Source organism: Anguilla anguilla, chromosome 4 (genome assembly GCF_013347855.1).
Source record: "Anguilla anguilla isolate fAngAng1 chromosome 4, fAngAng1.pri, whole genome shotgun sequence".
In the NCBI taxonomy this organism is placed as follows: domain Eukaryota; kingdom Metazoa; phylum Chordata; class Actinopteri; order Anguilliformes; family Anguillidae; genus Anguilla; species Anguilla anguilla.
In genome coordinates, this window is record NC_049204.1 from 60185471 (window position 1) to 60213353 (window position 27883).

At 41.3% G+C, this 27883-nt stretch overlaps 2 protein-coding genes and 1 long non-coding RNA gene across 5 annotated transcripts; 2 read left to right on the top strand and 1 right to left on the bottom strand.

Annotated features, from left to right (window-relative positions):
* Positions 1 to 193: 193 nt before the first annotated feature.
* On the top strand, positions 194 to 5275 carry LOC118225620 (peroxiredoxin-1). The gene is made up of 6 exons (XM_035414288.1): positions 194 to 347; positions 1271 to 1387; positions 3474 to 3627; positions 3767 to 3889; positions 4107 to 4237; positions 4692 to 5275. Exons 2-6 carry the CDS (start codon positions 1282 to 1284, stop codon positions 4772 to 4774), a joined length of 597 nt encoding a protein of 198 aa, XP_035270179.1. The 5' UTR covers positions 194 to 347; positions 1271 to 1281; the 3' UTR covers positions 4775 to 5275.
* Positions 5276 to 10566: 5291 nt separating this feature from the next.
* LOC118225548 lies at positions 10567 to 17734 on the top strand. 2 transcript variants are annotated; one of them, XR_004764847.1, is made up of 4 exons: positions 10567 to 12731; positions 16205 to 16235; positions 16348 to 16464; positions 17126 to 17734. It is a non-coding gene; the product is annotated as an uncharacterized LOC118225548 (long non-coding RNA). The 2 variants fall into 2 exon arrangements; XR_004764846.1 differs by lacking the exon at positions 10567 to 12731 and having other exon boundaries at positions 14624 to 16235.
* Positions 17735 to 18547: 813 nt separating this feature from the next.
* aldh9a1a.1 (aldehyde dehydrogenase 9 family, member A1a, tandem duplicate 1) lies at positions 18548 to 27416 on the bottom strand. 2 transcript variants are annotated; one of them, XM_035414066.1, is made up of 12 exons: positions 27282 to 27416; positions 26260 to 26450; positions 25200 to 25345; positions 23631 to 23760; positions 23109 to 23243; positions 22516 to 22712; positions 22020 to 22160; positions 21667 to 21855; positions 21397 to 21484; positions 21125 to 21266; positions 20207 to 20319; positions 18548 to 19199 (listed from the first exon to the last, which is right to left on the bottom strand). In XM_035414066.1, exons 2-12 carry the CDS (start codon positions 26417 to 26419, stop codon positions 19105 to 19107), a joined length of 1536 nt encoding a protein of 511 aa, XP_035269957.1. In that variant the 5' UTR covers positions 26420 to 26450; positions 27282 to 27416; the 3' UTR covers positions 18548 to 19104. The 2 variants fall into 2 exon arrangements, with proteins under 2 accessions (XP_035269957.1, XP_035269956.1); XM_035414065.1 differs by lacking the exon at positions 27282 to 27416 and adding an exon at positions 27120 to 27275.
* Between the last annotated feature and the right edge of the window lie 467 nt (positions 27417 to 27883).

The window sequence follows — 27883 nt, forward strand, 5'->3', positions numbered from 1 at the left end:
ATCTTTCGTGTAATCAAGTTACAACCCCACACAATAGCCTACAAGGAATCGCGCTACATCAAAATTGAACCATCGTGTGTGTGGGCCAGTACGCTACAAAATACTATTTAAATGATTTAAATGACCAATTGATAGTTAGGAGAAAATGCAAAGTCATGCTGGTAAAGCAGACAAGGAATAGTTAGCCACGTTTTGTACAACTCTTAAGGCGGGGTATTACAGGCGGTCTGTCATCGCGATAAGTGCACGGCTATAAAGTCTAGACCTAGTACTTCCCACTCTTTCCACACAGCTTTCACCCAGCAGAGGGCGAGACGTCAATAAGATTCTAACACTGTCTCATTCACGTGAGTTGCTACTTAATTTAAATGTAGTTTACATTTCGATTTTAATAATTTAAATCACAGCTGCGTATTTAGATCGTAGGCTACTACAAGTGGAGCAACTAGACCTCGCATTTTACATTGCTAAACCTTTTTGACGGAAGATATCCTAGCTGTCACCTATTTTGCGAGGGGAATTTAATATGCCGTTATTACGCCAGTTGTATATTTTGCAATTAAACTCCGACTAGAATTCGGGATTCCCAGCAGTTATGTATTTATTGACTATTATCTCATTCAAATAATTGAGATTGTTTGAAATTTGTTCCTGAATTTATCCGTCGGGTCCTATCCGAAAAATGAGCGTAATTGCATGAAAGAAGCTGTCTATTTAAAATATGACAAAACACTTCATACTTCGCTTGTTCGACATACAGTATTTCTCTTTTCTTAAATATCGAAATTATTGTTACAGTTTAGGTCGCTTTAATAATAAGCCAATTTTTGGAAACCATGCACTGCTTTGTTGCGTCTGGTTCATAGAACTTTCGAACGTACAATTAGTGGAATTGCAATGGGCAGTGCATTTACTTGATCATTTTGTTTTTTGGAAAGATATGGCGTTCGGTTAAATGTAGGTGACGGATGCGTTTCCAAGAGCTTGTCCTTGGGTTCAATACCCAACAGGAAGTTGCGAGGGGAAAGCTAGGAAAGGGAAAGTGCAAGCATACATGTTTTTCGCTAGTGATGTATTTTTAAATGTACGTTCAAATTGTTGAAAGTTGGTCATTATTAACCGAAAGCAAATGTATGGTCTGAATTCGCCTTCAGTTAATACTACGTCTTTGTCCACTGTCATTTAAAAATGCGTTATCAGCTGCTGAGATGTAATCAGTACACTGGGTGTGGAGGGCTGTTCCATCTACCTGCTGATTTTGTTTCCTCAGTAAATTCAGAGATGGCAGCAGGTGAAGCTCGCATTGGGAAACTGGCCCCTGACTTCAAAGCAACAGCTGTAATGCCAGATGGTCAATTCAAGGAACTCAAAATCTCCGACTACAGAGGTAGTACGACCTGCACCGCACATCAATATTCACAGTTGTAGCATAAATGCGGAGCCCTGGTGTTCCTGTCACGTGGTTGTGAAGGCATATACTAACTGAAACTGACACCCAGTTGTTTCTCTTGGTAGGCTGGGATATTTAAAAAAATTGACTGCGTCAAGAAGTTCTTTCGCATTTAATGGGTAAAATACAGTTGCAGAAGAGATTAGGTTACAGTGCATATCTGGGACTGAAAGCGTTAAAGCATTATATGTATTTACAGTATTGGTAGTTAAAGCGTTTCCATGTGAAAAATATATTTTTTTATATTATTTTTACATTTTAAATATCGGAAGTTCCCCCTTTTTTTGGAGGGAAGAAAATTAAACCTGTATTTATATTATATCTTTCCATTCAAATGAAAATGTTTCCCATTTCAGTTGGATGTTCAAATTCAAGTAAACGTATTTACTGTATAAGCCAATTTTACAGCTTTTTCCTACAAGTGCCAGTTCATAAATTAAATAGTGTTATCAGGCCCCAGTATTCTAAATTTGCATTTGGTTCCAGATAAATGGACCGCATTTATATAGCGTTTTTATCCAAAGCGCTTTACAATTGATGCCTCTCATTCGCCAGAGCAGTTAGGGGTTAGGTGTCTTGCTCAAGGACACTTCGACACGCCCAGGGCAGGGTTTGAACCGGCAACCCTCCGACTGCCAGACAATCGGTCTTACCTCCTGAGCTATGTCGCCCTAGATAAACTGTCAATGCACAGTAAAGATAAGATACTGCAAATTCCAACATCCACTAGTGCAACCAACAAAATCGCAGATTTGGAGACAGTAATGTTTTATCCAGTGAACAATGAAAACATTCAATTGATTTGTTCTAAGTCATCCATGTGGATACATCTACTGTAAGATGCTGCCACACCAAACTGCTACTTTTTAATATAAATGCCATTCACGTAGCTTGTGTAAACTGATGAAGAATTTGAGATCGTCTTGCTGTATCTTGTTGAAAAGTATGTAAAACAAAGATTGCTGTCTAACAGTTAAAAATAATAATAATAACTTGCGACTGCTGGGAAGTAGCTTATTTTGTGTTCACACATAATGTGAGAGAATGTGCCTTAAGTTGATGTCAAACTTTGTTTATGTGTGAGAGGACAGTACTTACAGTGATGGTTAAATATGGATAGCTTTCTACCTTTTCAAATGCATAAACCTTGCAAGCTAGCTAGGCACTAGGACTGTACTCCCTTATCAATTTCAATAATCTTTACAGATTACAGGTCAGTTTGTCTATTACACCATTGTCTTGGGTGTCCCAGACTGGAACTCCCAGTTTTATATATATGTATAAATGCAATGATTGCATTTAGACTTATGCAGTGTATATTGTGAAGCATTTAGTAGGACCCAGTGGTAATACAAAAAAATGGTCCTGTGCAATTCCTTCCCATTGTTTGCTGAATTGTTTTAAGACTGGTTATAATTAAGAGGTGCGCCTCCATAACTTTTCCAGGACAGAATTTGGTCTGCTGGAAGAATGTTGCCTGCTCACAGCATGCATTTGCCAAGTATAGTCTGAAATGGCAAGCGTGGGTTAAATACATATTACCAAAAAAAACAGTTCCTGGGCTCTTCAAAGAGGCTATGCAGAGTGAAATGTTGGTACACTCCTAGCGTTGAGATACATTACATAACAGACTGATGTTTTGACTTGGCATTGTCCTCAGAGCAACATCATATTATTACTATGAGTATAGCTAGACTGTCATTGCCGTTGTTACACACAGGTCAGGCAGATGTGCTTTGTCGACGCACAGGAGGACACGTATACCTCCCGATTTGTCCAGTTCACCTTTTGAGTCTGAGGAGGATGCCAAGTTCATACATCAGTCTTATTGAAACAGGCTTAATTCTATGAGTGCCCCAGTGTTCCTCCCTGGACAGTCTTTTTGAAGAGCTCAGGTATTGTTTTTTGGTTTTATGCACTGTCCCACTCTGAGATTACCGTCTCCCTCTTTCATAAGCTTTGACTGAAGTGCTTTTGAAAATGGCTATGGTTGAATGCGTGTTGCTGTTTTCTCTGTTTGCAGGAAAGTATGTGGTCTTTTTCTTCTACCCAATGGACTTCACCTTCGTGTGTCCCACCGAGATCATTGCCTTCAGTGACGCTGCCGAGGAGTTCAGGAAGATCGACTGCGAAGTCATCGGCGCTTCTGTGGACTCTCACTTCTGCCACCTTGCCTGGTACGCAGACAAAAAGTAGACCGTACAGCCCAAGGTTTAGGCATCTGTTTTTTTAATTGGCCCCAGCCATCCAGCATTGCTCTACTAGTGATGCATTACAGGCGTGTGCATTGTTGTCTTTGCTCGTGTTTCCTGGTAGGATCAACAAGCCCCGCAAGCAGGGTGGTCTGGGCCCCATGAAGATCCCATTGGTGGCTGACGCGCTGCACTCGATCTCCAAGGCCTACGGCGTGCTGAAGGAAGATGAAGGCCTATCCTACAGGTGAAGGATGGGTGGATCTTGTATTGGAGGGCAGCCATTCATCACGCAAGCGTGAAAACAGTCCCGCAACAGTTCATTATTGAGCAAATTACTGATGATCTGTTATTTCCTAGCTGCATCTTATCCAGCTTTCTGGGACATCGGAATCATTGATGTTTCATTTTACTGCATGTCAGACGTGCCGTTCCAGTATTCAGACTGCTTTCTGTGGTTCCAGGGGGCTGTTCATCATTGACGATAAGGGCATCCTGAGGCAGATCACTATCAACGATCTGCCGGTGGGTCGTTCGGTGGAGGAGACTCTTCGCCTGGTGCAGGCGTTTCAGTTTACGGACAAGCACGGAGAAGGTACTGCCTACCGCCACCTCTGAGCGTCTGCAAGTATGTCGGTCATCTTCACTTCTAGCGCTTCCCACCGGAAGGTTGATGTACCGAGATTCTTCGGAAAAAAAAAACTGTCAAAATGCTGTTAAAAAGTGGTCTGTTAATACTGCCCTACAAAGCCTAACTGCAGGAACTACGCAAAGAGTAATACTGAGAAAAATGTCTTTAAAGTGTTTTAACTGGCCAGCCAAATGGGATATAGTTATATAAGTGATATTGCACTAATTGTACTCATGAGGTCATTTTTATGCCCAAAAACCATGACGGCTGGCCAGTTAAAACACTTTAAAGCCATTTTTCTCAGTTTTACCCTTTGCGTAGTTACTGCAGTTAGGCTTTGTAGAGCAGAATAGTGGTGTAATGTGTAGGCCTGTTTAAGGTCAAAGGTCAATGCTCAGGGTCTTTCTCGCTTTTGCAGTGTGCCCCGCCGGCTGGAAACCAGGAAGCGACACCATCAAGCCAGATGTCCAGAAGAGCAAGGAGTTCTTCTCCAAACAGTAACGGGCAGACCCGAGTCTTCTCCAAACGACCGTTAGACCTTAGCAGTCCTAAAATCTGTAGGTGAAATGGCACAGTTGCTTGCAAACAGGGTATTGTGTATGTGATTTCCATTTTGAATATGTGCCTAGTTACTGCTCAGTGAGCCCTTGAGACCTGAAGGTGGTGATCAAAGCGATTATCACCACGTTCGGTGCAGCGTTGGAGATTTAGATCCATGAGCCTGGTTCAGTTATGTCCTGTGTAGATATGTCCAGAGTTACGTAACATTAGATATTTCTTCAGTGCTTGCCGTTGTGGCTTCATATGTTGAAATACAATTTTGACACACACAAAACCCTACATTGTATCAGTGTTGGGAGACCAAGTCGGACCAAGTCACTGCAAAAAAAAAATGGTGTAATTTGGCTCTTTTCCCTCCATCCGGTATTGCACTGTGAAGCAAATGTGCAGTTGTTTTGTAAGTTGTCTTTTTCATGATTGTAATAAAGGATAAAAACAGTATGTTTTTTTTTTTTTGTATTATATGCAGGGTGGACATTTACTATACTTATTTCATTTGATTAAGGAGTCTGTGTACTATTACTACTTAATCTAATGAAGTTAGTTTCAAGCTCATCCTGTTAAGCTGTTGTTATAGTCCGATGACAGCCCCATGGTTTGGTGTCAAATCTGGACCTTTCCAGCAGTCCAGCAGGTCTGATGCACAATTCGCGGTAGCCTTGTCCAGGTCCTGTCGGCTGGAATGACAGTGCCTCATTGCGCACCAGTGACCCCTGCTGGTTGGTTAAGTACCTGCATATCCGTCAGTTGAACAGTAGGCCTACATGAAGGAGCTTCGAGAGTTTCGAATAGCTGTGCGGTAAGAAGCATCCCAGACATCGGGGCAGTGCCTGTCTGCGCTCTAAATATGGACCAAATTTTTTAAAAGATATCATGATGGATGAATGGCATATAATTGCATATGTGAATGTATATTATTCACAGCAAGATGAAAGTGCTGTGAGTATAATGCAGATTTCGGTACCCCCAGAAGTTCACATTTGACTGCAAATTACTCTTTCAACGAGGCAATGATCCCAAGCATACCAAAAAAATCAATCATGAAATGGTTAGCTGACCTCTGTATTGTTTTGCATGTTAATCTCCACACTTGAACCCAATCACTAATTCGCAATTTGAAATGAAAAGCAGTCGATAAGTGCGGACTGCAGGGTCTTGAAAGATTCTGTAGGAAGGAATGGACAAATATTTTCATCAATCTTAGACAACACTCACAGCACTAGATTACACAGTAGGGTTGATACCCTTGCAAAGTGAGGGTGCACAGATTACTGAAAACATGGACATGAACAATCGTGACACCTATCTTTCTGTAAACTATTCTTTACTTGTTAAAAAAAAATTCGCAGTAACGGGATGGGTGTAAAAGAACAAATTTCATGAAATAGGCTAAATTTGGACATTGCTTTGTGTGGACCACATTTTTTTAGTTGTTGGTGGCTGGATTTGTGGAGCCCATCTCATAAAATCAAGGCATCGTGACGATAATCTATTAAGTCTATCTATGCTCCTCTTTTAAACGATATAGGGTGAGCTCATTATTTGACAAATAAGAATCTCACCGTGTTGTACGCACCTTAAATGGAGCCATGCCGCCTAGTAGCCTACTCGTTCTATGGATGTTATGATGTCTTCATTTTTCATTTTGCATATGCCGAATAATTTCATGTTTGCTATGATAACGGCTTGCGAATGTGGCGGAAATGAACTGTTTTTCTCTTTGACCGTTTTGGTTAAATTGACGCGTTTTGTAAATATTCACGACGACTGTGAGCGCACGCTATAATTAGGCTGGAGGCTAGGCTGTGTGGTAAAAGCTATAATGTTTAGTTACCACTAGGTGGCAGTAGAATTTTACAAAGCAATCATCACAGAATAGGCAAGTACATGTATTGTTTGTCTGTCATTGCTTTCATTTCAGAAAGTTTACTTTACTTTTTTATAGTAAAAAGCCGCGATGACTCAATTTTTGCATTTAATCGACTTCTCGCTTTTGCGTTAGGTGTAGCCGTACACAGAACCTCTTCCCATCTGCATTCTCGAATCACACTTTGTTATGGACAGTATATCGTCCACCATAAGGGGCATAGTTGTAGATATACCTGTAGGCTAAACCGCTTAAATGAGGAACTGAGACGTATGATTATTTTTTCCTCTTAGCATGAACTATATAATGAGCTATTGCTCACTGCCAAAATATAAAAGCAGCCATATTGGGGAAAACCTCACGGATGACAGCAGGATTCCTCTGAATACACTCGATTGGAAAAATGCTGGCAAGAACGTGGTGGTGACGTACGCACCGTGATATCAACGACCGGCGGGTCTATAACAACTTCAATCTACTATCTTCACGTGTGTACCACTCTAATATTGTAGCTATTCATTGATATCTGTGGGAAGGCAGTAGCGTAAGCAGTCCGGTCGATGTTCCCCGATTCATTCCGAAATGTTACGGAAACCTGCCACCACTTCTATAACCGAGAACTGTGCTAGACGGGTAATTTTCTTCACGTAAATGTCACAGATATCTACTAGGCTTGTTTTAATAGCCTATGCAAATTGTACATCTAAAGCCAAGTTTATTATTTGACCAAATATGATAGGGTCTCCTCTTAAGGTGTTATTCATTGTTAATTCGTTAAAGTTAACACATTTAACTGCTGACCCATAATAAAAAAGAAATTCATGAAATCACAAACAGGCATAGGGTGCGTGCACCCGACTACAGTGAGTTGTGTTAATTTAGGTAAAGTTCGCTAGTTAGTTAGCTAACGTTAACACCTGAGCTCTTAATGGATACATATTACCCAAGCCATATCCAACTTACTCTCATTCACAGACCCAAAACCCCTCCAAGTAAAAATAAATAAATAATGAGTCACGAATCATAATAATGAACATTTATCAGAACGAAATAGTCGATGCCATGTTCGGGTTACAACTGCGCATGCTTCGTCCAGAACCGCTTTGTATAAACTGCTTTCTCCAAGCCTGCAGCAAGCTGATATAGGAGAGGGGCGGGCGGGTTGGGGGGGGGGTGCCGTTAAAAGTTGTCGAGGCGGGGCTGTTGGAAGTTGTCGAGGCTGGGCTGTTAACCGGTTTAGGGGGCGGGGGATGGGCGCAGAAATGCGTTTTATGCATTCAAACGACAAAGCCCCAAAGCGTCACATTCATACCGCTAATGAAATCAACTGGCAGTAAACTACATCGGAGAGATTAGCTGTTTCAACCCGTCGCAACACAAAACACTGCACACAAAATTTATTGCCAGTCATTTCGGTGTCACCACCCTTTGATGGTGTCACCCGTTGCGGTCCGCACCCCCCTAGTGACGCCTCTGCGCATGATACATATGCGTACAAAGTTCAGTAGTTCTAAAGAGCAAGGAAATTCAAACTATTCAAATATTTATTCAATAAGTAAATAAATTCAATTTATTGAAACCATTTAGCATATTCTGGAAAAACTGAACAATATAGACAACTCAAAAACGTCAGCAAATTCAGTATATAATAACTTGGTAACAGGAAATAAAATGCTGTGTTTTTCAAGAACCTGGAGTGGCACAGGCAGTATATGTGGTCTGACAACCTTTTGAAATTTTGAAGATCTCCCCTCTCCTTTTTTTATAGGTGAAAATGTTACACCGTTTATACTGTTATGAAACAATCAAGGAATAGATGACTAGTAGTTAACTATTCCCATAAAGACGTAAAATAGAAGATTCATGCATACACATGAAACACACTGTCCCTTTAAGAAACCCAGTTTCTCTGCATGCAAAGGGAGGGCAGTGTAAACATGCAGCGCTGAGTCTGATTCACATAGCAAATTAACAAGAATGTAATGTAGAGAAAACAGCTACCTTTCCTTTGGGTTCCAGCACATTTATGAAAGTTCATTTTTGAAATTGCAGATGCTCTGCGAATACAAGGAACCATCAAAGGACCTTTTTTTAGGAGAACATGGTCCCTGTTGGACTCATATGTACTGTGTTAATAAATAGATTATTAGATAGGACTATGAATAGACTACTACAAAACTTAAAAAAAAAATATATATATATATATATATATATATATATATATTCAGCCATTCAGATGTGGACTTGATTTTGCGTTTTTTGGATCACTGCCTTGCTGCATAACCCAATTACACTTCAGCTCACGGACAGACGACCAGACATTCTCCTTAAGAATTTTCCGTCAGAATTTGTGGTTCCTTCAATAATGGCAAGTCGTCCAGGTTTCGAGACAGGAAAGCATCCCCATACCATCACACTACCACCATGTTTGACTGTTGGTATGATGTTCTTACTGTGAAATGCTGTATTTGCTTTATGCCATAATGGGGCCTGTATCCTCCAAAATGTTCCACGATTGACTCATCTGTCCATAGAACATTATCGCAAAATGGAACGAGATGTTCAGCAAGACACATATGGTTATGATGTTCAGGTGTCCACAAACTTTTGGAAATGTAGTGCACACTTTTTTTTTTTACTTTTGATGCTACAAAACCGAAATGTTTGTCTCACAAAAAAGTGAGACATTTTTCAGATGTTTTTACATGAAACATAACAGCAGTTCAAATAAACAAACATTTTGATTTAACATTTTTTAAAAAAGGACCAGCAAATGGCTGTGTGCCAACCAACCCTTGTGCCTGTCTCCCCTACTCATGCGTCATGTGTAAAACCTATTCACTGTGTACATGTATCGTGCGAAACTGGGGGAAGAGTTGTGGGTATTTTACAGTTCCTCATTTTGCAAGTAAGATTTTTATTTTATTTTATTTTATAATGAACAAAGCAGTTTCATTTCAAATATATTAAGCAGTAAGAAGCTAAATATACAGGGGTGGGGATTTCCAGATAAGCCCACAGAAGTGGGACTTTCCAGCTCTGGAAAGTCCCTGGCCTGCCTCCAAAAAGTGGGCGGAGGTTACATTACATTCCACTTGTCAAACCGGCTCACCATTGTGTGCGTGCGGTTTCGGTATTTGTGCTCGGCCATCATTTGTCACACCGACATGTATGAAAAGAATTTGACAAATCATGCCTCAGCCATAAACGTTGCAACAACGTTTAATGCTAAATGGTTGTAAAAAGGTTAACAAAATACTTATAAATCAACGTTGAAATTTTAACAAGATCTGTACGTCGAATCAACATAAGGTCTTCAACAACGTTCTGCCTTTTAAATTATTATTATGACAATTATTATTTTATTAGCATGTTATTATATTTTGAACATAAGACCACTTTCAAAATCTAAATTTATATATGACTATAATTATATATAAAGTTCTGTTCTTATATTTTTTAGATATTGAAACGTTGAAACAACGGCGCGATATCAAGTTGATTCGCCTTTCAAAATCGAAACAAAATTCAACAGTGATTCAACCTTGATCCACGACGTTGATTCACCCGTGAATAAACGTTGAAATGCCAGCTGGAAACTGACCCGAGTATAGAAACATTGTAATGTCGTAATAATGTTTCATACGTACACCTCTGTTTCTAGATCAAAACATGCGTGCTTCAATTTAACAATTGGTGGAAAATTACGTATTATGACTGATTAACAGGACATTTGTTCGCGTGTTGACACGTTGGCGTCTCCAGCCCTTCCCCCATCCTCGCATTTCCCCTTTGATGGACTTGGCATTGGTCCAGTTTCAGTTACGCCCTCAAACTGAAAGAGTATATAAGGAGCGGCATTACAAGGAGACGATCGCTCTCAGAGAGCCACGTGTTCAGAGGTAAGTTATCCTGCACTAGACTACTAGTAGCTGATGTATACAGACTGCATCTTAGACTTAAGAAACGTTTGATACATGTTCTTGTGCGTGGCTTGAAAAACCTAAACAGAAACGGACTATTCTAATTTAGTGTGTTAAACCTGGACCGCACCTTTTACTAATTTTGTACAATGTATTTATTAAAAAAGGAAACATTTGGGGACCAGTCATTCGCAAAAAAGTTGTTGCTTTTTCACCTGTATAATTGATTTTCCGTGTGGCAAAACAAGTGTGCCGTGGAAATTTGAAGGACGATTTTATATAGCCTCACACAAATAGTTTTAAATCCATTGGCACTGCTTCTTAATAATTACGTTGGAAACGTTTGGTTGTAGACACATAACTTTCAGTGAATTAGTTTATCTCAATGGCCTTTATTCATATTCTCGGTTTAATTTCGGAAATAAATTTAGTTCCGGGGGAATTATTACTTTGCTGTACATCAACAACGCGATAGCACTGTAACCAAAAATATATAGTAACAACGACGATACTAGCATAATATTCAACGTAGTTTTACGTTTTAAAGTTTCACTTCAATGGACAGCATGAATGTAAATGATGAGATTGCTTTTCTGATTTAAACGAGCCTATATGTCTTTGATAATCATTTGACAGTCTGGTGTAACCGATGTGCAAAATGAGGCAAATCTTCCTAATAAAATAAACATATAATGTGTGTGACGTTCTTCATAATAGATTACTGCTTTTTCATTAATGGTGTTAGTAGATCTTAGAGAGGTTATACTCTGTAAAATTGAAACATCTGTGTTGGCACCATAGTTTCAAAGTACAGTATAAATCATTAGAAATTAAACGGGGTCAGTACACTCTATACCACAAGCAAACAAGGTAATGCATTATCTGGAACTGACACTAGAATTCATGGAATTACTGATCTGTAAAGCAGGCTACTGTGCACTACATTAGTGTGATAGCCACCACAGCTCAATTTAAAATACAATTAACTTAGAAGTATCTTGAGGAGCATACATATTTGGGAGCTTTTCATAGCACTGAAATGGAGAATAATACAACAAATGTAAAACCGACCATTAGTTGGCTTACAGGGAAGCATTTATGCAGCGACATTCCTCTGCCTTTATGAAAAAGTAGCCTAGATCAAACATTATTATTAAATTGTAGATTACACTGACTTTATTTTTAAGTATATTTAAGTAGGCTGGTTTATAAAACTAAATTGGCCAATTTTAAGTATTTCCTATACCTAAAGTAGCCTATTTTCTTAAATTATATTGGCATACCATCTTTGAACTACTTTTAAACTTTGTATCCTAAATTGGTAGACTTTAAATAGGCCTAAATTTACTATTGGTATGTGAAGTGAAAGCGCACTTTAAGTACACTACCTGGGATTTAATTCTGAAAAAGTATTTGTCTTGTGTACAGCTTAAACAACTCTCATCACAAAAAATCAGACTGTTTATTTTTTCTGCTTCCTAATGTAATTGTGTTAAGAAAGAATGGCATCCAGTGAACAAAATAAAAAATTTGCTATACATCGTCTACTGATTTGTCTGTGAACATGACTACTGTAGGCGATGGCCTTAAAATGTTACTAGCATTGCTTAGCTTCACATCGTTAAGGATAGGTGTGCCTGTTGATGACTTATGTTATGCTCATACAAACAAAAGCATATGACTAGGTTACTGATCTTATCAGGACAAGATTAGATACAAGTGTTAGATTCCAATTTGATATAGATGTTCATAAGCTTTAACACATGCTCCATAACTGAAGGATGACCTAAAGGTAGATTATTTGGTGATACGTTTTTCGCATGGGAAAGCTTACCGGTCCACTGGGCTTTCTGTTATGATAAGAATAAAGTTGGACTATTCTAGAAGTTATGAACCCTTGCGGACAACAGTGCCACCTTGTGCCTTCTCGTAACATTAGTTTTTTTTACCGGAGCTGGAATGTCCCGTGCTTCCCAGGGAGGCGTTTCGATTGGGAGTCCTATAGTTATTTCCTTAACTCAGTCATTCAGTCAACTAACTTGGAAGGTGACAGTCGCCTGATTATTAATAGGATATGCCTCCGCCGCGCAACACAACCGCTTATCAGGTAGGCCTGAAACGATTTTGTAAGTTCATTATCCCCAGAACTGACCTAATATTGCATTATTAAAATAGGCTAAATATCACCAGATTATGTTAAGATCAGGTATAATAAACATATTACATTAATTGAAGCTTTTCGCATTTTAATTTAGGACCGGTCTCCATATTAGCCTACGAGGACTGAATTAGCCAAATGCGCCTGTGGTTTTTGAAGAACAAAATCTGAAAAAATTAAGAAATAATTAAACATGTTTGGTTTATGTCATTTCTTAAAAAATGTCCTCACTTCTGCATAAAATCAAATTAGACGTCAAATATGTTAGCCTATCTCTACTGTCGCTTGTTGGCATTCCGATATTGTGATAAGATAGTTCGTTTAGGTGACTCTTGAGGGAATACAGGTATCTTTATGGATATATATATATATATATATATAAAGTACAATTGAGTTATAGTTATATAGTTATAAGTTATATTTCCTTTCTGATCGTCGTGGACGAAAGATGGAATTCCCCTATGATATCAGAAAACACCTAGACGGAAAACCCCGAGACAAAAAACCCCTAGACGTCACCCATGATGTCTTCCATTCACCATAACTCACTACAACCAGCCATATTAAAACTGTGAAATAATTCCACATTATTTGTATTTTTTGTTAAGTATACTGTTCTTGTTGCATTGAACTCATGTAGCTGACACTCTTATCCAGAGTCACTTGCAGTGTTGGAAAGACTAAAGTCACAGGCTCCAGCTCTGTGGGTGCTCTAGAGCTCGAGCACCCCGAATATTTCAGAGTTCAACATTTAAAAGTGAGCTACCATTAAATATATATATATATATATATTAAAATAAAATTTATAGCACTGTTGTCAAAAGACGTGGTTCCTGGAATGCCCACGCGAGTGGCTGTAAAACACGTGACGACAAAGGTAAACAAAAAAATGACTTGGTGCCTAATTAGCTAATAACACCAGGTAGTCTCGCTGCGCTGGCAGTATATGTCATTTTAAAAAGGACAACAAAAATTGATTAATTTGTCGTCAGAATACCAAAACCACCACCTGTTCAACCTGCTAACCTAACTACCGACGATGAACACCGCACGGAGGTTCGACTTGCTAACACAAGTTAGCCGCAGCCGATGCCTACAGAACAAGCCAGAGCAGAAGCTAACATTACTAATGTTATTATGACAAATGTCATTAGGGAGGGCAAAACGGACCTTTAATGTCGCCAGCAGTGTATGCGCGTGAGCTCGACAACACATTTCTCACAGAAAAGGTAGTGTCGGGGCTTTTTTTAGTTAATTACGGTGGTGAAATGACAAGAATTAAGTGGTACGGTGCTGTTAGCCTTATTGATCGCCGTATACGGTTAATGTGAAGTAGCTAGCACAATCGGACAGCACTAACCCATAAAAATGTACTTTGAATGCTCAATCGTACGGTGAATGTGAAAAACATTCGATTATAGTCAGCGGCACCGACATTTTCTGTCACACCCTCAATAAACGGCAAAAGTCCCAGTAGAAGATTGAATTAAATCTTTTAAAGTTACATATTTTCTGAAACGTCACCGATTCCGCTTGGCCACAGTCAGTGAAGCTAAGCGATCGAGCGTGTAGTTGCTATGTAAATTACGTCAGAAGGATTCAACCTTATTGTTTGCTACCCAAACTTCACAGCACACCGTTATCATGATTGTAGCAGGAAGTGTCTATTTTCAAAATCCATTTAAACCATTCACAAATGACCTGGGACTTTGAAGTTATAAGGCGGGATGTATCAAGTGTCCAGTGAAAATATTGCCCTGGCTATCAGTCAGAATTCTGAGAGAACCAACTGTCATAAATAAGCGCGTAAAATCAACCAGTAAGAGTTATGATGTCACTGATCAGAACCCCATAAATGTAAATAATCGAATGTCCAGTGAAATACACAAAAACAGCCAATATAGCACATTAATATTCCATATGTGCAATCGCTGTTCACAATACGTTAATTTAAGGCTAAATTGATATTTTAATCACAATACTCCGGAATTACATTTTTCGATTGTCCTCTCTACTAACATCGGTCCCCCACCACGCAAAAAAGGGAGAACACGTGTGTTTTTAATAAGACATCGGAATACGGAACATACAATTTTTCTTTAAATGTGGACATTTTGTGCAAGAATTGCAAAAACAAAACAAAAAAACACTGCCATTGTGATTTGACTGAGCACCCCCAGTCAGTTTTAAAAGTTGGCGCCTGTGCTAAAGTGACACCTGATTAATCAGTCATATTGTCAGACCTAACTAACAAAATTCCCAGAACACTGAGTATGGGCACAACATCACTAAAGGACTAGTGCAAGAGAACAATTAACCAGATTACTTTATGTACAGATTACAGAATACATCCATAGTAAGCAAGCCCTCAGAAGAGAAACATAAAGCTGTTAAAATGGAACATGAAACCACCGGTACCAGCCCATGAATTAGCATAAAAGGTGGGAGTGCTGTGGGGAGGGGATGGAAACCAAACCGAGTCTGATGAGCTTGGTCTTCGGTCTGCATCGGAATATGGTCAAGGACATTTTGACTTGAAGGAGCGACCACGCAAGGAGGGAATCACCTCAGTTATACCAAAATGGTGCAGCTAATACACAAGAAATATGCAAACACACGTCACATACACAAACCACAGGAATCACAACATGACAGCAGCAAGTGGGTCAGATCACAAGCATCAGAGGAATACCCTCAACTCAGTAAATGTAGCAGGAACATTGGTACTATACAGCCTCAACATCATTACAAATATCAACATTCTCAGTAATATTAACATCATTATATAATGTTATCAGATCTACAGTTATTAAATGAAAAATATATATAAAATATATTTTATTCAACATTGCACTCATCCAAATTCTGTATCATTTCCGTGTATTAGTTTCATACAGCTTCTTTTCTGATTGTACTGTTGACCAAATGGAATGGCTTGTTTTAAGACATTTTAAGACACTTCATACTATAAAAATAGAAACAAAGTTATGATTCCATGAATTATAACTGCACTCACTCTTGCATGTCTTGCAAGACAGACCAAATGAAACTAAATTGCCCTTTTAACTGAGGTCATACATTTGTATTACCAGATGACTTTTTAAAGTCACATCATAAAACTGATTTAAATAAAGCACAAGAACATATCATAATATTCATATCAGTTTATCAAAAATAAATGACCTTTCATAAACTAACTCAAGAGACTGACTGAACAATGTTTTTGAATGCATTAAAACAAATGACTAATAATTGAAATTATTTCACATAGAAACACCAACATACCCAACCCCATCACAGACATACAGGTCCATAACAAATGTCTCTATACATCTCAAATCCGTCTTCTGTATCTGTGCTGCAATCTCTCATTTCAAGAGTGCCTTGTAAAATATATTTTTTTCTTTTGCCATCTTTTTTAGGGTCTGCAGCCACAAAATGGAACGGAACAGGGTAAATGGCATTGCTATATAATAATTTTTACCTAGTAATCATTTTGCTACAAAGCAAAACAGATCTTAATGATGTAGTGCCACACACTTTAAATGTGCATTTCATCTGGCAGGTCAGAGTGAAGAAGTCCTCCTGCTTGTAGCTTTGCTTCTCATCTATGTGGTATTTGGACTCCTACTCATACTGCACACCGGCTGGAATATCGTTGTGGAAGCGACACAGCAAAGAGGTAGCGTCCCAGTGAACATTTCTGTGGTGAACAGTTGGTGAAGTACCGTCTTGCTTTCAGGTGAAAACCCAGGTACATTTGGCTGAAAAGTTAAAGTTTTCTAGCCGACTAGGAATGTACCCGGGGAAAACCCGATCTGTATTGGGTTTACCCTGGTTTGTTTGTGTCGGAACATTTCTCAACTTATATTTTCACCCCTCTAGACATCTAGATTCTGGTTTCAGCTCTCTGGGATAATTTTGTGTCCCTAAAACAATCGATTCATGCAAACAAATATATCAGAAATATTCACTAGCATTTTGTTTTTAAAGAATTGTTTTGACCCAGAACAAATTCAGACATCTCTTTAGTTTCACGTAACTTCATTTTACTTTACTACATTAATTTATATTTCATTGCTTCATAAATAAACAACCTAGTAAAGACTGAAATATAAGCAATGAAGACATTATTAACTCCAAGACATTTTTAAACCTGTTTTTATTTCGATTCTGGATTCCTAGTTATACTGATTGCTGCAATCCATACATTAATTTAGCTTAATATGACTCACCTATTATTTATTATTCCGATTTATTATTTTTCTTGAAAATAAGGTTTATAGCAAATGCAAAAGCCTGAACTCACTGGCCATTTACACGTAACTTTACGTTTTTGGCAGGTGCAACAGAGCCCCCCTTGTCAGTGGAGGAGACCAACCCTCACCGTGGTCCATATGAATCGACGTATGATTAAGGATCGGCAGGGATTTGACTGGTGAACAGCCGATGACTTGTGTGTGATGTCACTCTACTCTTCAGATTCCATATGCGCATTCAATTGCGTTCTGTGCTTTGACTGGAAAAGGACCCTGTGACATCAAGTGAATCGGCGAATCAAAAGATTTTTCACATTCCGACCTGTTGGCGGGGGGGGGGGGGGGGGGGGGAGCCAACAACCTGACTCAGAGGGAATAGTTCATGAAGCGCCCCAGAGAGACTGTACTCTGATCGTGGAGGACATTTCGAAAGTGAAGTTACTACAGTGTTTCGTAAGCATTAGGGGGTGAAGAGGACACATACTACTCCCCACCACCTACAGGGAAAACCTTGCTGTGAAAGCTTCAGTAGGGTGCTTTATGATCTTCTGCGCACTTTGTCTCCTGAGAAGAAGCCCTGTTGGCCCCAGCACCTGCCAGGGGTTAGCCTTCGCTTACAATTTAACGCCCCGTACCGCCACGGGATACTCGCTTTTATGGGGCAGTTTACAGAAGTGTGCCCCTTATCAGACCCCCCAAAGGAAAACAAGCGGGTCACTGTGCTGTTAGGGAGTCAGCGGGCTGTGATAAAGGAGACCTACGGGTCAATGCCAGCAGATACTGTAGCTAGCGTGGTACGCTTGCAGAGACAGTGCAATCAGAATGATCAATGTACTGTTATGTTACAATGGTCCATTCATTTGTTTTTTTTCTTATCTTTGGGTTATTTAAGGGGAAAAGTGCAATGTAAAAATGATACTGTATATTTTGATTATTAACATACTGTAAATAAACTAAAAAGCATTAATCTTAACCGGGCATTCCTCTTTGACTCTTACCACTGCACACCTAGTAGTTTTAAGTTCATAACATACACATAGAACTCAGGTGCACAGCATCTGCACCCCGTAGTCACTCCCCAATACAGTGGTGCCGTAGCTAAATACACGATTATATCTACGCAGGCCACGCGAGCCAGGGAGGGGCCCGCCCGCGTCTGCGATCCGCACAGAGCCACACTGCTGGCAGAAAGCCGGTCTCCTCCTCCGTCTATGCACAGCAACCATCAGCACAGGAGAAAGCTTAAAACATTATTTTGGACTCAGATAATGGAGATGATGTTCAATGAATCCTGCTCCGGCAGCAGCGGGGGGTTAAGACTGCACACGCTCCTTCACTGCTCGGGCACTTCCGCAGCGTGATGTAACCGAGCGGTTTCTTACACCTTATTTAATTCCTTTCGGCGTCGAGCCTCCTCACTTACCGGTTGAGGTGGGGAATAGAAAGGGAGAGAAACAATGAAACGTGCAAAAATGCTTCATAAAATGTTGAATGGCTTGATTAGTGTGGCGACCTGTTAACGCAAGCTTTTATTGAGAGAACTCCACAAATTACTACACTTATTAAAAAAGCGCAGTTTATTCAGCATGTCAGCAAGCAGCATGTCATCTCAAAAAAGTGAAAGTTTTAGTGGTATTAACAAGTGCAAGTGTTCTTAAGCTTAACAATAAGTGCTTACAAACTGCCTTTAAAAGAAACAAATACTACTGGCAAGCTACTAATAAAAAATGGGATTATCACCATTTATGATAGGCAAGCATTTAGCAAACATGATTGTTGTTTTTTTTTTTTTTTTTTAAAAGCTCCTGCTGGGAATTTTGAAATAAGTTTATTTTTCTGATAAGGCCATGCATTTTCCACAGCCTTTTCTGCATATTTAACACAACGTGGGGAACAACTAGATGGTTTAACATTTAGCCATGAGCAGATTAATCAGACAAAGATTCCATTACATTTATGGCACATCGGGAGCAGTAGGCCTTCTCACCTAATAAAAGGACTCTAGCAAGAATGGACCCTGTAGTGTGAGTGTGAGGTTCAATGGCTGGTGTCCTAACAGACGTCTAAAAGAGGCTGTCGACATCGCCCATCTCAACCACCACAGTCTTCAGCTGCGAGTAGTACTCAATCGTCACCTGGCCGTTCTCTCTGCCGAAACCTGCAGCGCGACAAGAGAGGAGGGGCAATCGCACGCGGTACTGCCCAAAGCTTTGAAGCAACAGTTTTATCGTACGTTAATTCAGTAAAATGATGCAGCTGCAAGCAGCATTGACATAGTGTAGCTGAAATGCATTTAAATTCTAAAGTAAACGACGAGGCCATCCTAAAAACAACATTCATTCAGTCAATCAGCAATCCAGGTACAGGCACAAAGGGGCTCTTCCCACAACCACACTTATACTTAAGCAGTTCAAATTCAGTCAAAGTTTGTAGTACAGATGTGTAGCTTTAGGTTTACACAATAGCGTGAACAAAGACAACTGCTTAACTTTATTTATGTAATATGCTGGCTCCATTTCCAACACATCACATAAATGAAACATTTGTGAATACTTCCTAGCTAAACAGCTCCTAGCCCATGGTGTACAGCCATCGCACAGTTAATCTATTCTGAAAATTACTGAGCTGGGAAAAGTAGTAAGGGATAGAAAATGAAAAAAAATGTGCAAAAAAAAATAAAAGCAGCAGTATTGAATTCCAATGGATTTCAGTAAGACTGGGGAGCATGCACTGTTTGCAAAGACCCTGACTGCCCGAGTGATGTCACCACAGTCACGATTAAGACAATATCTTAAGACAAGTTAAAATGCTGATTTTGTCCAGGCTTGCTTTCGGTCATGTAGTGTATTAAAAAAACGAAAAAACAATTTCAATAGAAAAGTGCTTGAGCCCACGAGTGTACTCTTAGGCTAATACAATATTTAAAATCAAGTAGCTTGTAAAACTTCCCAGGAACAAGACATGGGAAAATCCTTGCGTGCCATCAGCAGTGTTACCCTTACACATTTACACTCCAAGAGACCAGATTTGTTTTAGTTCAAACGCATTCCCATCCTCTTATATATATATATATATACACACACACACACACACACACACATATACACACACTGCACCAGTGAAACGAATATCACTGTATACACTGAACACAACATAAATCCCCACCTGACATCTTGTATCCACCAAAGGGCACCTCCACGGGGCTGATGTTGTAGTTGTTGATGAAACAGGTTCCTGCCTGCAGGTTCTCAGCCACACGGTGGGCACGGGTAATATCCCTGCAGAAAGTGAACAAAGGAACGAACGCCCCATTTTCAGATTACAGGCAGCAAGTCTATTACTGTGGCTTGTGCTTCCCCCTAGCCTGACTTAGCATAAGTCAGGTCAGAAAAATGTTCACTGCGTGAACTGGACTATGTCCTTGCCTATGAAGAGCTGAACGAGATGAGTATTGTACCTTATCGAAACTGTGTTTTGTAGTTGTTCCAATGACCATGATATGCACTTTTGTATGTCGCTTTGGATAAAAGCGTCTGCTAAATAAATGCAATGTAATGTAAAGTCCCTGATGATGAGCGAAGAACGATAGTGGATTATACTTTTGTGCCTCCATCTTTTCAAATTTGCATCAAACAAAACATAACAGACATCACACATGTCGCTGCCCCCTTGATCGGTCATTTGCAGTCGCTGAGCAGTTCTTTGGCTATTTCAAAATCTTTCACGATGGTCAAAATGGCAACTAGTCACTGTTCTGTGACTATGTCAGTATGCGCATCGCTCACTAAAATAGAAAATTCCATCATTCCCCGCTTTTCTGGGGCATTTGCAAAGTTGTTCTTTGAGGTAGTTACCCATATCTATGATACGGCATGTTGCGGTGTCATTTTGGAAACCTCTGTCTCGCAATGCAGCTTCCTGCTCTGGAGATACAATGTCAGCCTAAGGCAGTCTTTGGAAAATTCTCAGTCAGTGAACGGCCACGCTTCGAAAGTTTCTGTGAAAACGTAAATAGCGTGTGTAGCGGCCTCACCGGACTTCACACCCTGATTCAAGGCCCAGCTACTGGTAAGGCAGCACTACCTGGTGAAGACCCCAGAAGCGAGCCCGAATGTTGTATTGTTGGCTCTCTGCAGAACTTCCTCCTCGGTATCAAAGGGCAGCACGGACATCACAGGTCCGAAGATTTCCTCCTTCACACACGTCATGTCATCCCTGCAGTTGTCTGTGGAAGGAAAATGAGCAGGGAAGGTTGGGGTAGGGCAGGGAGCGGCGAGAGTAGACCAGAGATCAGCACAGAGAGCTACTGTACAGCACTCCTTACTTCTGAAGATGTGCACAAAATGAGGACCCACCCAGAACACACGGGGACATGAAGTAGCCTCCCTGCAGTTTGGGGTCAGCGGGGACCAAGGGTTCCCCTCCACACAGCACCCTGGCACCCTGAACACGAAGACGCGCAGCTCAGGACAGCAGCCAATTGCACACCAAGCACGATCAGCTCAAAACAGGTTTACACCTCAACTTCACACAGACCTCCATAGCTCTGTTAAAAGCAATGAAAGAATAAAAGCACGCAGACTAAAAACCGCCCGGTTAGGCAGCAGTAGCCTCCGCCCCGTTACCTCTTTCTTGGCCTGTGCGACGAAACCCAGCACTCGTTCCAAGTGAGGTTTGCTGATCAGAGCGCCCATGCGTGTTCCGTCCAGCAGGGGGTCCCCGACTGGGATGGCCTTGGTCCTCTTCACCACCTCCTCCAAGAACTTGGGCAGGACCTCCTTCTGGACAAAGACCCGTGTCCCGTTGCAGCAGACCTGCGTAAAGAAAAAGGAAAAACGAGAGAGAGTTCACATTGGCACGTCGCCATTGCACAACCCAATAAAGCCCGGCAGCTTATGACTCCTGGAAGCATTCCCAGCACCAGGTGAGCCCCGTTACTACACACCTCACCCTGGAGGTGAGCCCCGTTACTACATACCTCACCCTGGGACAGGAAGTTGGCCATGAGTGCCCCCTTCACAGCGTTCTCCATGTCGCTGTCCTGGAAGATGATCAGTGGAGATTTCCCCCCCAGCTCCAGGGTCACAGGCTTCACCCCCTTGGAAGCCATCTCCATGATCTGTGAGAGGGGAGGAAAGGGGAGGAGATGGACCATGACCGAGCCCCACTGTCATTACTTTGCGTTACATTTATTTAGCAGACGCTTTTATCCAAAGCGACGTACAAAAGTGGATATCATGGTCATTGGAAACAACTACAAAACACAGGTTTGATTGACCCGCTGTCAGCCGGGCCAACCGCTTCTTACCGAGACGGTCATGAGACCGCACACTTACACACAGCAAATGTATGATGTTCAGATTATGTTGGTTGTGTCTCGACAGAATTACTTGGCAACTTGTACCGCCACCTTCAAAGAGAGACCAATGTCGAGCTGCACCCGGTATCGAGATACTACTGGTCTACAACCGTACCTTCTTGCCTGTGGGGACACTGCCAGTGAAGGAGACCTTTGCCACCAAAGGGTGGTGGCAGAGGAGAGTGCCCGTCTCGGCCCCGCCCTGCACCACGTTGAAAAGCCCCTCTGGGACGCCGGCCTCGGCGTAGATCTCAGCCAGCACCACAGCCGTCACGGGGGTCATGGGAGAAGGCTTGAACACCATGGCATTGCCTGAGAGGAGGTGGAGGACAGCGTCACAGCGTCAGTGTGCTTCAACGCTCTACAATGTCAGCCTCTCAATGAAATTCAGCTTGCCTTCCATCGCACACTGTGACTTCCCGATATGTATTTTCCAAGGCCGATCCAGAGTTAAGCAACAAGTCCGTGAAGGATAGGCTTCTCACCCCACCATACCAAACTCAGCATATATAATGAATGCACAAGCAGCAGAGCCTATGGTGCGTCCCGAGCTTGTCTGTGCAGTTCAGCACTGTGATACACAGTGTGTGTGGGACGTGTGGGGTGCTCATACCACAGGCCAGATACACGGTGTGTGTGGGGTGCGTGAGGTGCTCATACCACAGGCCAGATACACGGTGTGTGTGGGGGTGCGTGGGGTGCTCATACCACAGGCCAGAGCTGGGGCAGACTTCCAGGCTGCGATCTGGAAGGGGTAGTTCCAGGCGCCGATTCCCACACACACACCCAGGGGCTCGCGCCGGGTGTAGGCAAACGCACCCCCGGGAAGCTGGACGTGCTGGCCTTGAGAGAAAAAGTGCAACAAATTAACCTCTGACAGATATAACGCAGGGAGAAAAATCCTAATCAAACAACCTGCTTGAAAAGCTTGAAAGCCTTTCATTTTCTGGGAAATTTGCCCGGATGAAAGAGTACAGTTGTATATTTGCAACGGGCACCAAACAAATTGCAGATTTTGTAACTGCTTTCTCTGTTGGTGGGAAAGAATTGGAAACTGGATAACTGGAATGAAAAGACTGAATAAAGACTAAAGAAAAGAAAATTTATGACAATTTCACTGTAAAATACAGGAAAGCATTACTAAATCATAAAGAAAAAGCTTTAAGTTGAATTGAGAGGGTGAAGTGAGATACAATAGATCGAGACATCAGTACGTCTCTCACAGCTCACCTGCCAAGGTTCCAGCCATGCCAGCATAATACTCAATGGACTGCCAAGCTATATCTATGTCCACAGTCGCTTCTGTAATGGACTTCCCGTTATTGATGACCTCTAACTTGGCAATATCATCTCTCCGTTCCTGTTGACAACAATGGAACAAGGGGGCGTCGACAATGTGATAACACATGCCCTGACATTTACAGACACTGAAAAGGGACAGCTCGCCCCATTATAAAAAGCTTCCATTAAAAAAAAAAAAAAAATCCTAGGTAAGCCTATACAATCATGTGATAGCATTGTATGCAATAAGGGCACTTACACCAGCCACTCAGCACTGGGACAGATCCAGATTTGATCAAAGGCTGTGAGGCTCATCCATGCACCACAGCATGGTGCCTTAACTGAATGAGCCACCGAGCAGCCCCATCTTTGCAAAAATGAATGTACAAAATTATATCAAGGACAATTTCCAGCTATCCATGGTGTGTCTAAACCCACAGTTTTCACACAAATGTGTCCTCCTAAAAATTATTTAGCATACGGTGTACAGCTGACACCTTTTGCGAGATAAAAACACAAACACTACACCCCCTCCAGTGCCCCAAAAAAATCTAAACGTAAGCATCTTGGATAACACTACTAATTCCATTGAATACATTTGAATACTGGTACTGTTGTAAGATTCATTTTCTTACACAGCACTGAGACATTAATAAAAAAAGAACTAAGTGTAGATGAGCAAGGGAGAAAAGAAATTTGGTAAAAATGTCCCCTAGAAATGAGGTCAATGACCAATAATCAAGTATACCACTGGCTGCAATATTTTTAAATTACAGATTTACAACATGGTTAAAACCAGCTGCCAGCAGCCATACCTCCATGCACTCTGCTCCTGCCAAATGGCTGAAGCTAAGCAGGTGTGGGCTTGGTTAGTACTTGGATGGGAGACCACCAGGGAATACTGAGTTGCTGCTGGAAGTGGTGTTGGGTGGGCCAGCAGGGGGCAATCTTCCCTCAGGTACAAATAAACCCCAATGCCCCAGTGCAGTGACGGGGACACTGTGCTGTAGGAGATGCCGTCTTTCGGATGAGACGTTAAACCGAGGTCCTGACTCTCTGTGGTCACTAAAGATCCCATGACACTTATCGCTAAGAGTAGGGGGTTCCCCGGTGTCCTGGCCAAATCCCAGATCTGGCTCTCGCAAACTTGCCACTAAAAATCATCCCCAGACTTAATTGGCTAAATAAATGTTCTCTCCCTCTCCACCTTCGCTAATGTGTGGTGAGCGTTCTGGCACAAATTGGCTGCCGTGCATCACCCAGGTGGGTGCTACACATTGGTGGTGGGTGCGGTGAGTTCCCCTTCACTGTAAAGCACTTTGAGCATTTGGAAAAGTGCTATATAAATGTAATTAATAATAATAATAATAATAATAAAACAAAATGACTAAAAATTAAGTCATTATGAAGTATGGCAGCCATGGATAGCAATCAAATCTGGCCAACTACTGGTTAAAACATATTTGAACAATAAAATAAAATAATAATGTACGTAGCGTTGCAAAGCTCATTCCTCACCCTGATTATGCGAGCAGCCTCCAGCATTATGCGAGCTCTCTGCATGCCCGCCATCTTGCGCCACTTCAGAAAGGCTGACTGGGCACTTTGTATGGCTTTATCCACCTCCTCAGCCCCACATGGCACCATCTGACACAGAACACGCCCTGTCGGTACAGCAGGTGTCCATTAAAGCCAAGTATTCACAATTTCAGTGTTGTTGACAGCATTTAGCATCCATTAAAAGTTAGCAACAATTTGCCCTATGTGCACATACACAAGGGGTCTTGAGATATAATAATTGATTTTGTTTGTGCATGTGTCACACAAACAGTTGGTTTTTATAAATTAAAAAAGTGTGTTATAGTAAAGAAGGTCGTAGGTTCGAATCTCGGCTTGGGGACTTTCTGTGTGGAGTTTGCACGTGGGTTTCCTCCCGCAGTCCAAAGACATGCAGCTAGGCTAATTGTAGACTCTAAATTGCCCGTAGGTATAAGCGTGCGAGTGAATGTTGTGTGTGCCCTGGGATAGATTGACGGTCTGTCCAGGGTGTAGTCTTGCCTCTCGCCCCATGCACGCTGAGATGCACCCCCCGCGACCCTACACAGGATAGACCGATGTCTAATAATGGATAGATGGTTCACGTGCTATCTCTGCCGTGCGGTCAGGCAGCGCGCATGCGTGTGTTCGTAGGGATTTTTTTCAAAATCTGGCTCACTCTTGCTAGTTTCTCCAAACTTCTATACTGCACCTTTAAGAAAATGCTTTAATTAGCCTGCGGCTTTATTACTTTGTGTTCCATCGGGTGCTTGAGGAATTGAGCAATAGGTGAAATGAAGCCACCACATTAAAAACAAATAACCAACTAACATTTGTACTGAAAATGGGGGGGGGGGGCAAGAGGTTACCAGAGGTGACACACACATGAAGTCACGCAGTAAAACGTGCAGGTCATAGGTAATGTGTACTCCAACCTCTATTCCGCTATGAACTGTCTCCCTTTGGCAACACTTCAAATTTTAAATCAAAGCTAGCATATAATTTCCATTCTTAAATTGCCTCGGCATATATCCTTTCGTACCTGTTGCAGGTTCATAAACAGGCTCGGCGTTTTTCACATCCTTGGCCTTCACTCGACCACCGCACCAGAAATTCAACGGTTCCTTCACTTCCAGCGTCCCTGTTGACGCGCTGCGGATCATAGCCGGAGGAATGACTGGAGTTCGGAGTAGCTCAGTCATTTTAGTAAAAGCCAAGGTACGTGTGAAACACCTAAATGAACAAGTTTCCAAAGTCAGTTAGCTCGCAAATGAACTCGATATAAACTGCAACACCATTGAATATACCAGAAGAACACACATACAAGCTACGAAGCACGTTCACGTTTGCTGTTTGCAAGTTAGCCGTCTAGCTTTAAAGGCTGCAGGAAAAAAACGCTATATTCCATACTCTTATTTTACTTCCATTTCCTAATAGTCTACACTGTAGTTGGCTACGCCCAATGGCCAACACTGACAGGTATGTTGACAAGACAATATCTGTCATATCTTGTGCGAATGTACGTTTTTACAACAAAATGTAATTATAATCAACTTGACGGCTAGGTAAGCAAACTGCAAGCAGGAACGTACATAGCCAGTGACCGAAAGTGACAGAAATACCTATGCTAACACTAGTCTAGCAGCTGAGTTACCGTTACATAGCCTAAGTCCTTCTGCTAGTTAACTTGTTCACAAAACTAACACAAAAGAACAACCGCAACCAGTTTACTGCAGCTACAATTTAAAAAGCTTAGACTAGACTAATAAAAAATGACAATTAAAAAATGAACTGTTTTTAAATTCACACACATTCTGCTATAAGAACAGTAATATGCTAGCCTCGTTGGAGATATCCTGATTAATACAATACAAACTTAAAATAATGTAAACTCAAACTTAATTTTCTCTTCCCAACAACAGAACCCGAAGCGCCCCAGCCATTTTTGTCGGAGGCCAGTTTATCAAGTAGTCTGTTTTGAAGAGCAGTAACGCCTGCAACGTAAAGCGATACCTAAAATAAAATAGTTCGAATAGCCTAGCTAGTTCGTCTCAGACATCTTACTCGAATGCAAAGCCCTTGCAGTTTTATTGCCAGGACGACTGTCTCAGCCTTTTTTACTGTATGCAGCTTGAACTTTGTCCACCCCAGAACATTCAGCTAGGGGTCTATGGGAAAACTAGTCCTCTGTCGTAAGAGTACACCGATGAACGTGTACCTTAATTATAGTCACTGTTCAAAATGAATGGGCACTAAAAAGACAACCAAGTAGTAATTACTTCCAGGATTGCACCCATTTGGGGACGTGCCTTGCTTCGGAAATAGGATAAAATAAAGAATTGCACGTTTTCGCTTGAATCGAGAAGTTGTGTTCGCCCCTGCATGCACACGCTGCATGCAGAACTGCGACTCTTGCGAAACAATTCTTTATCAACTTTGAATGATTAATTTCATTTTATAGTGGTAGTCTTTGCTCGAACACATTGAGAAACAACCTATATTTGAATGTTTCACAATTCCAGATTAACCCACGCTGCTTATTCAGCGTGTGTTCCTATCGACCATTTACTGTATCTTAACCTCGAGACTTGTAATTTCCTTAAAATTTCAGCATGCTGCGTTTTTGGATAGGCACTATTCGGCCTGTATTTTATTAGCTGCGACCG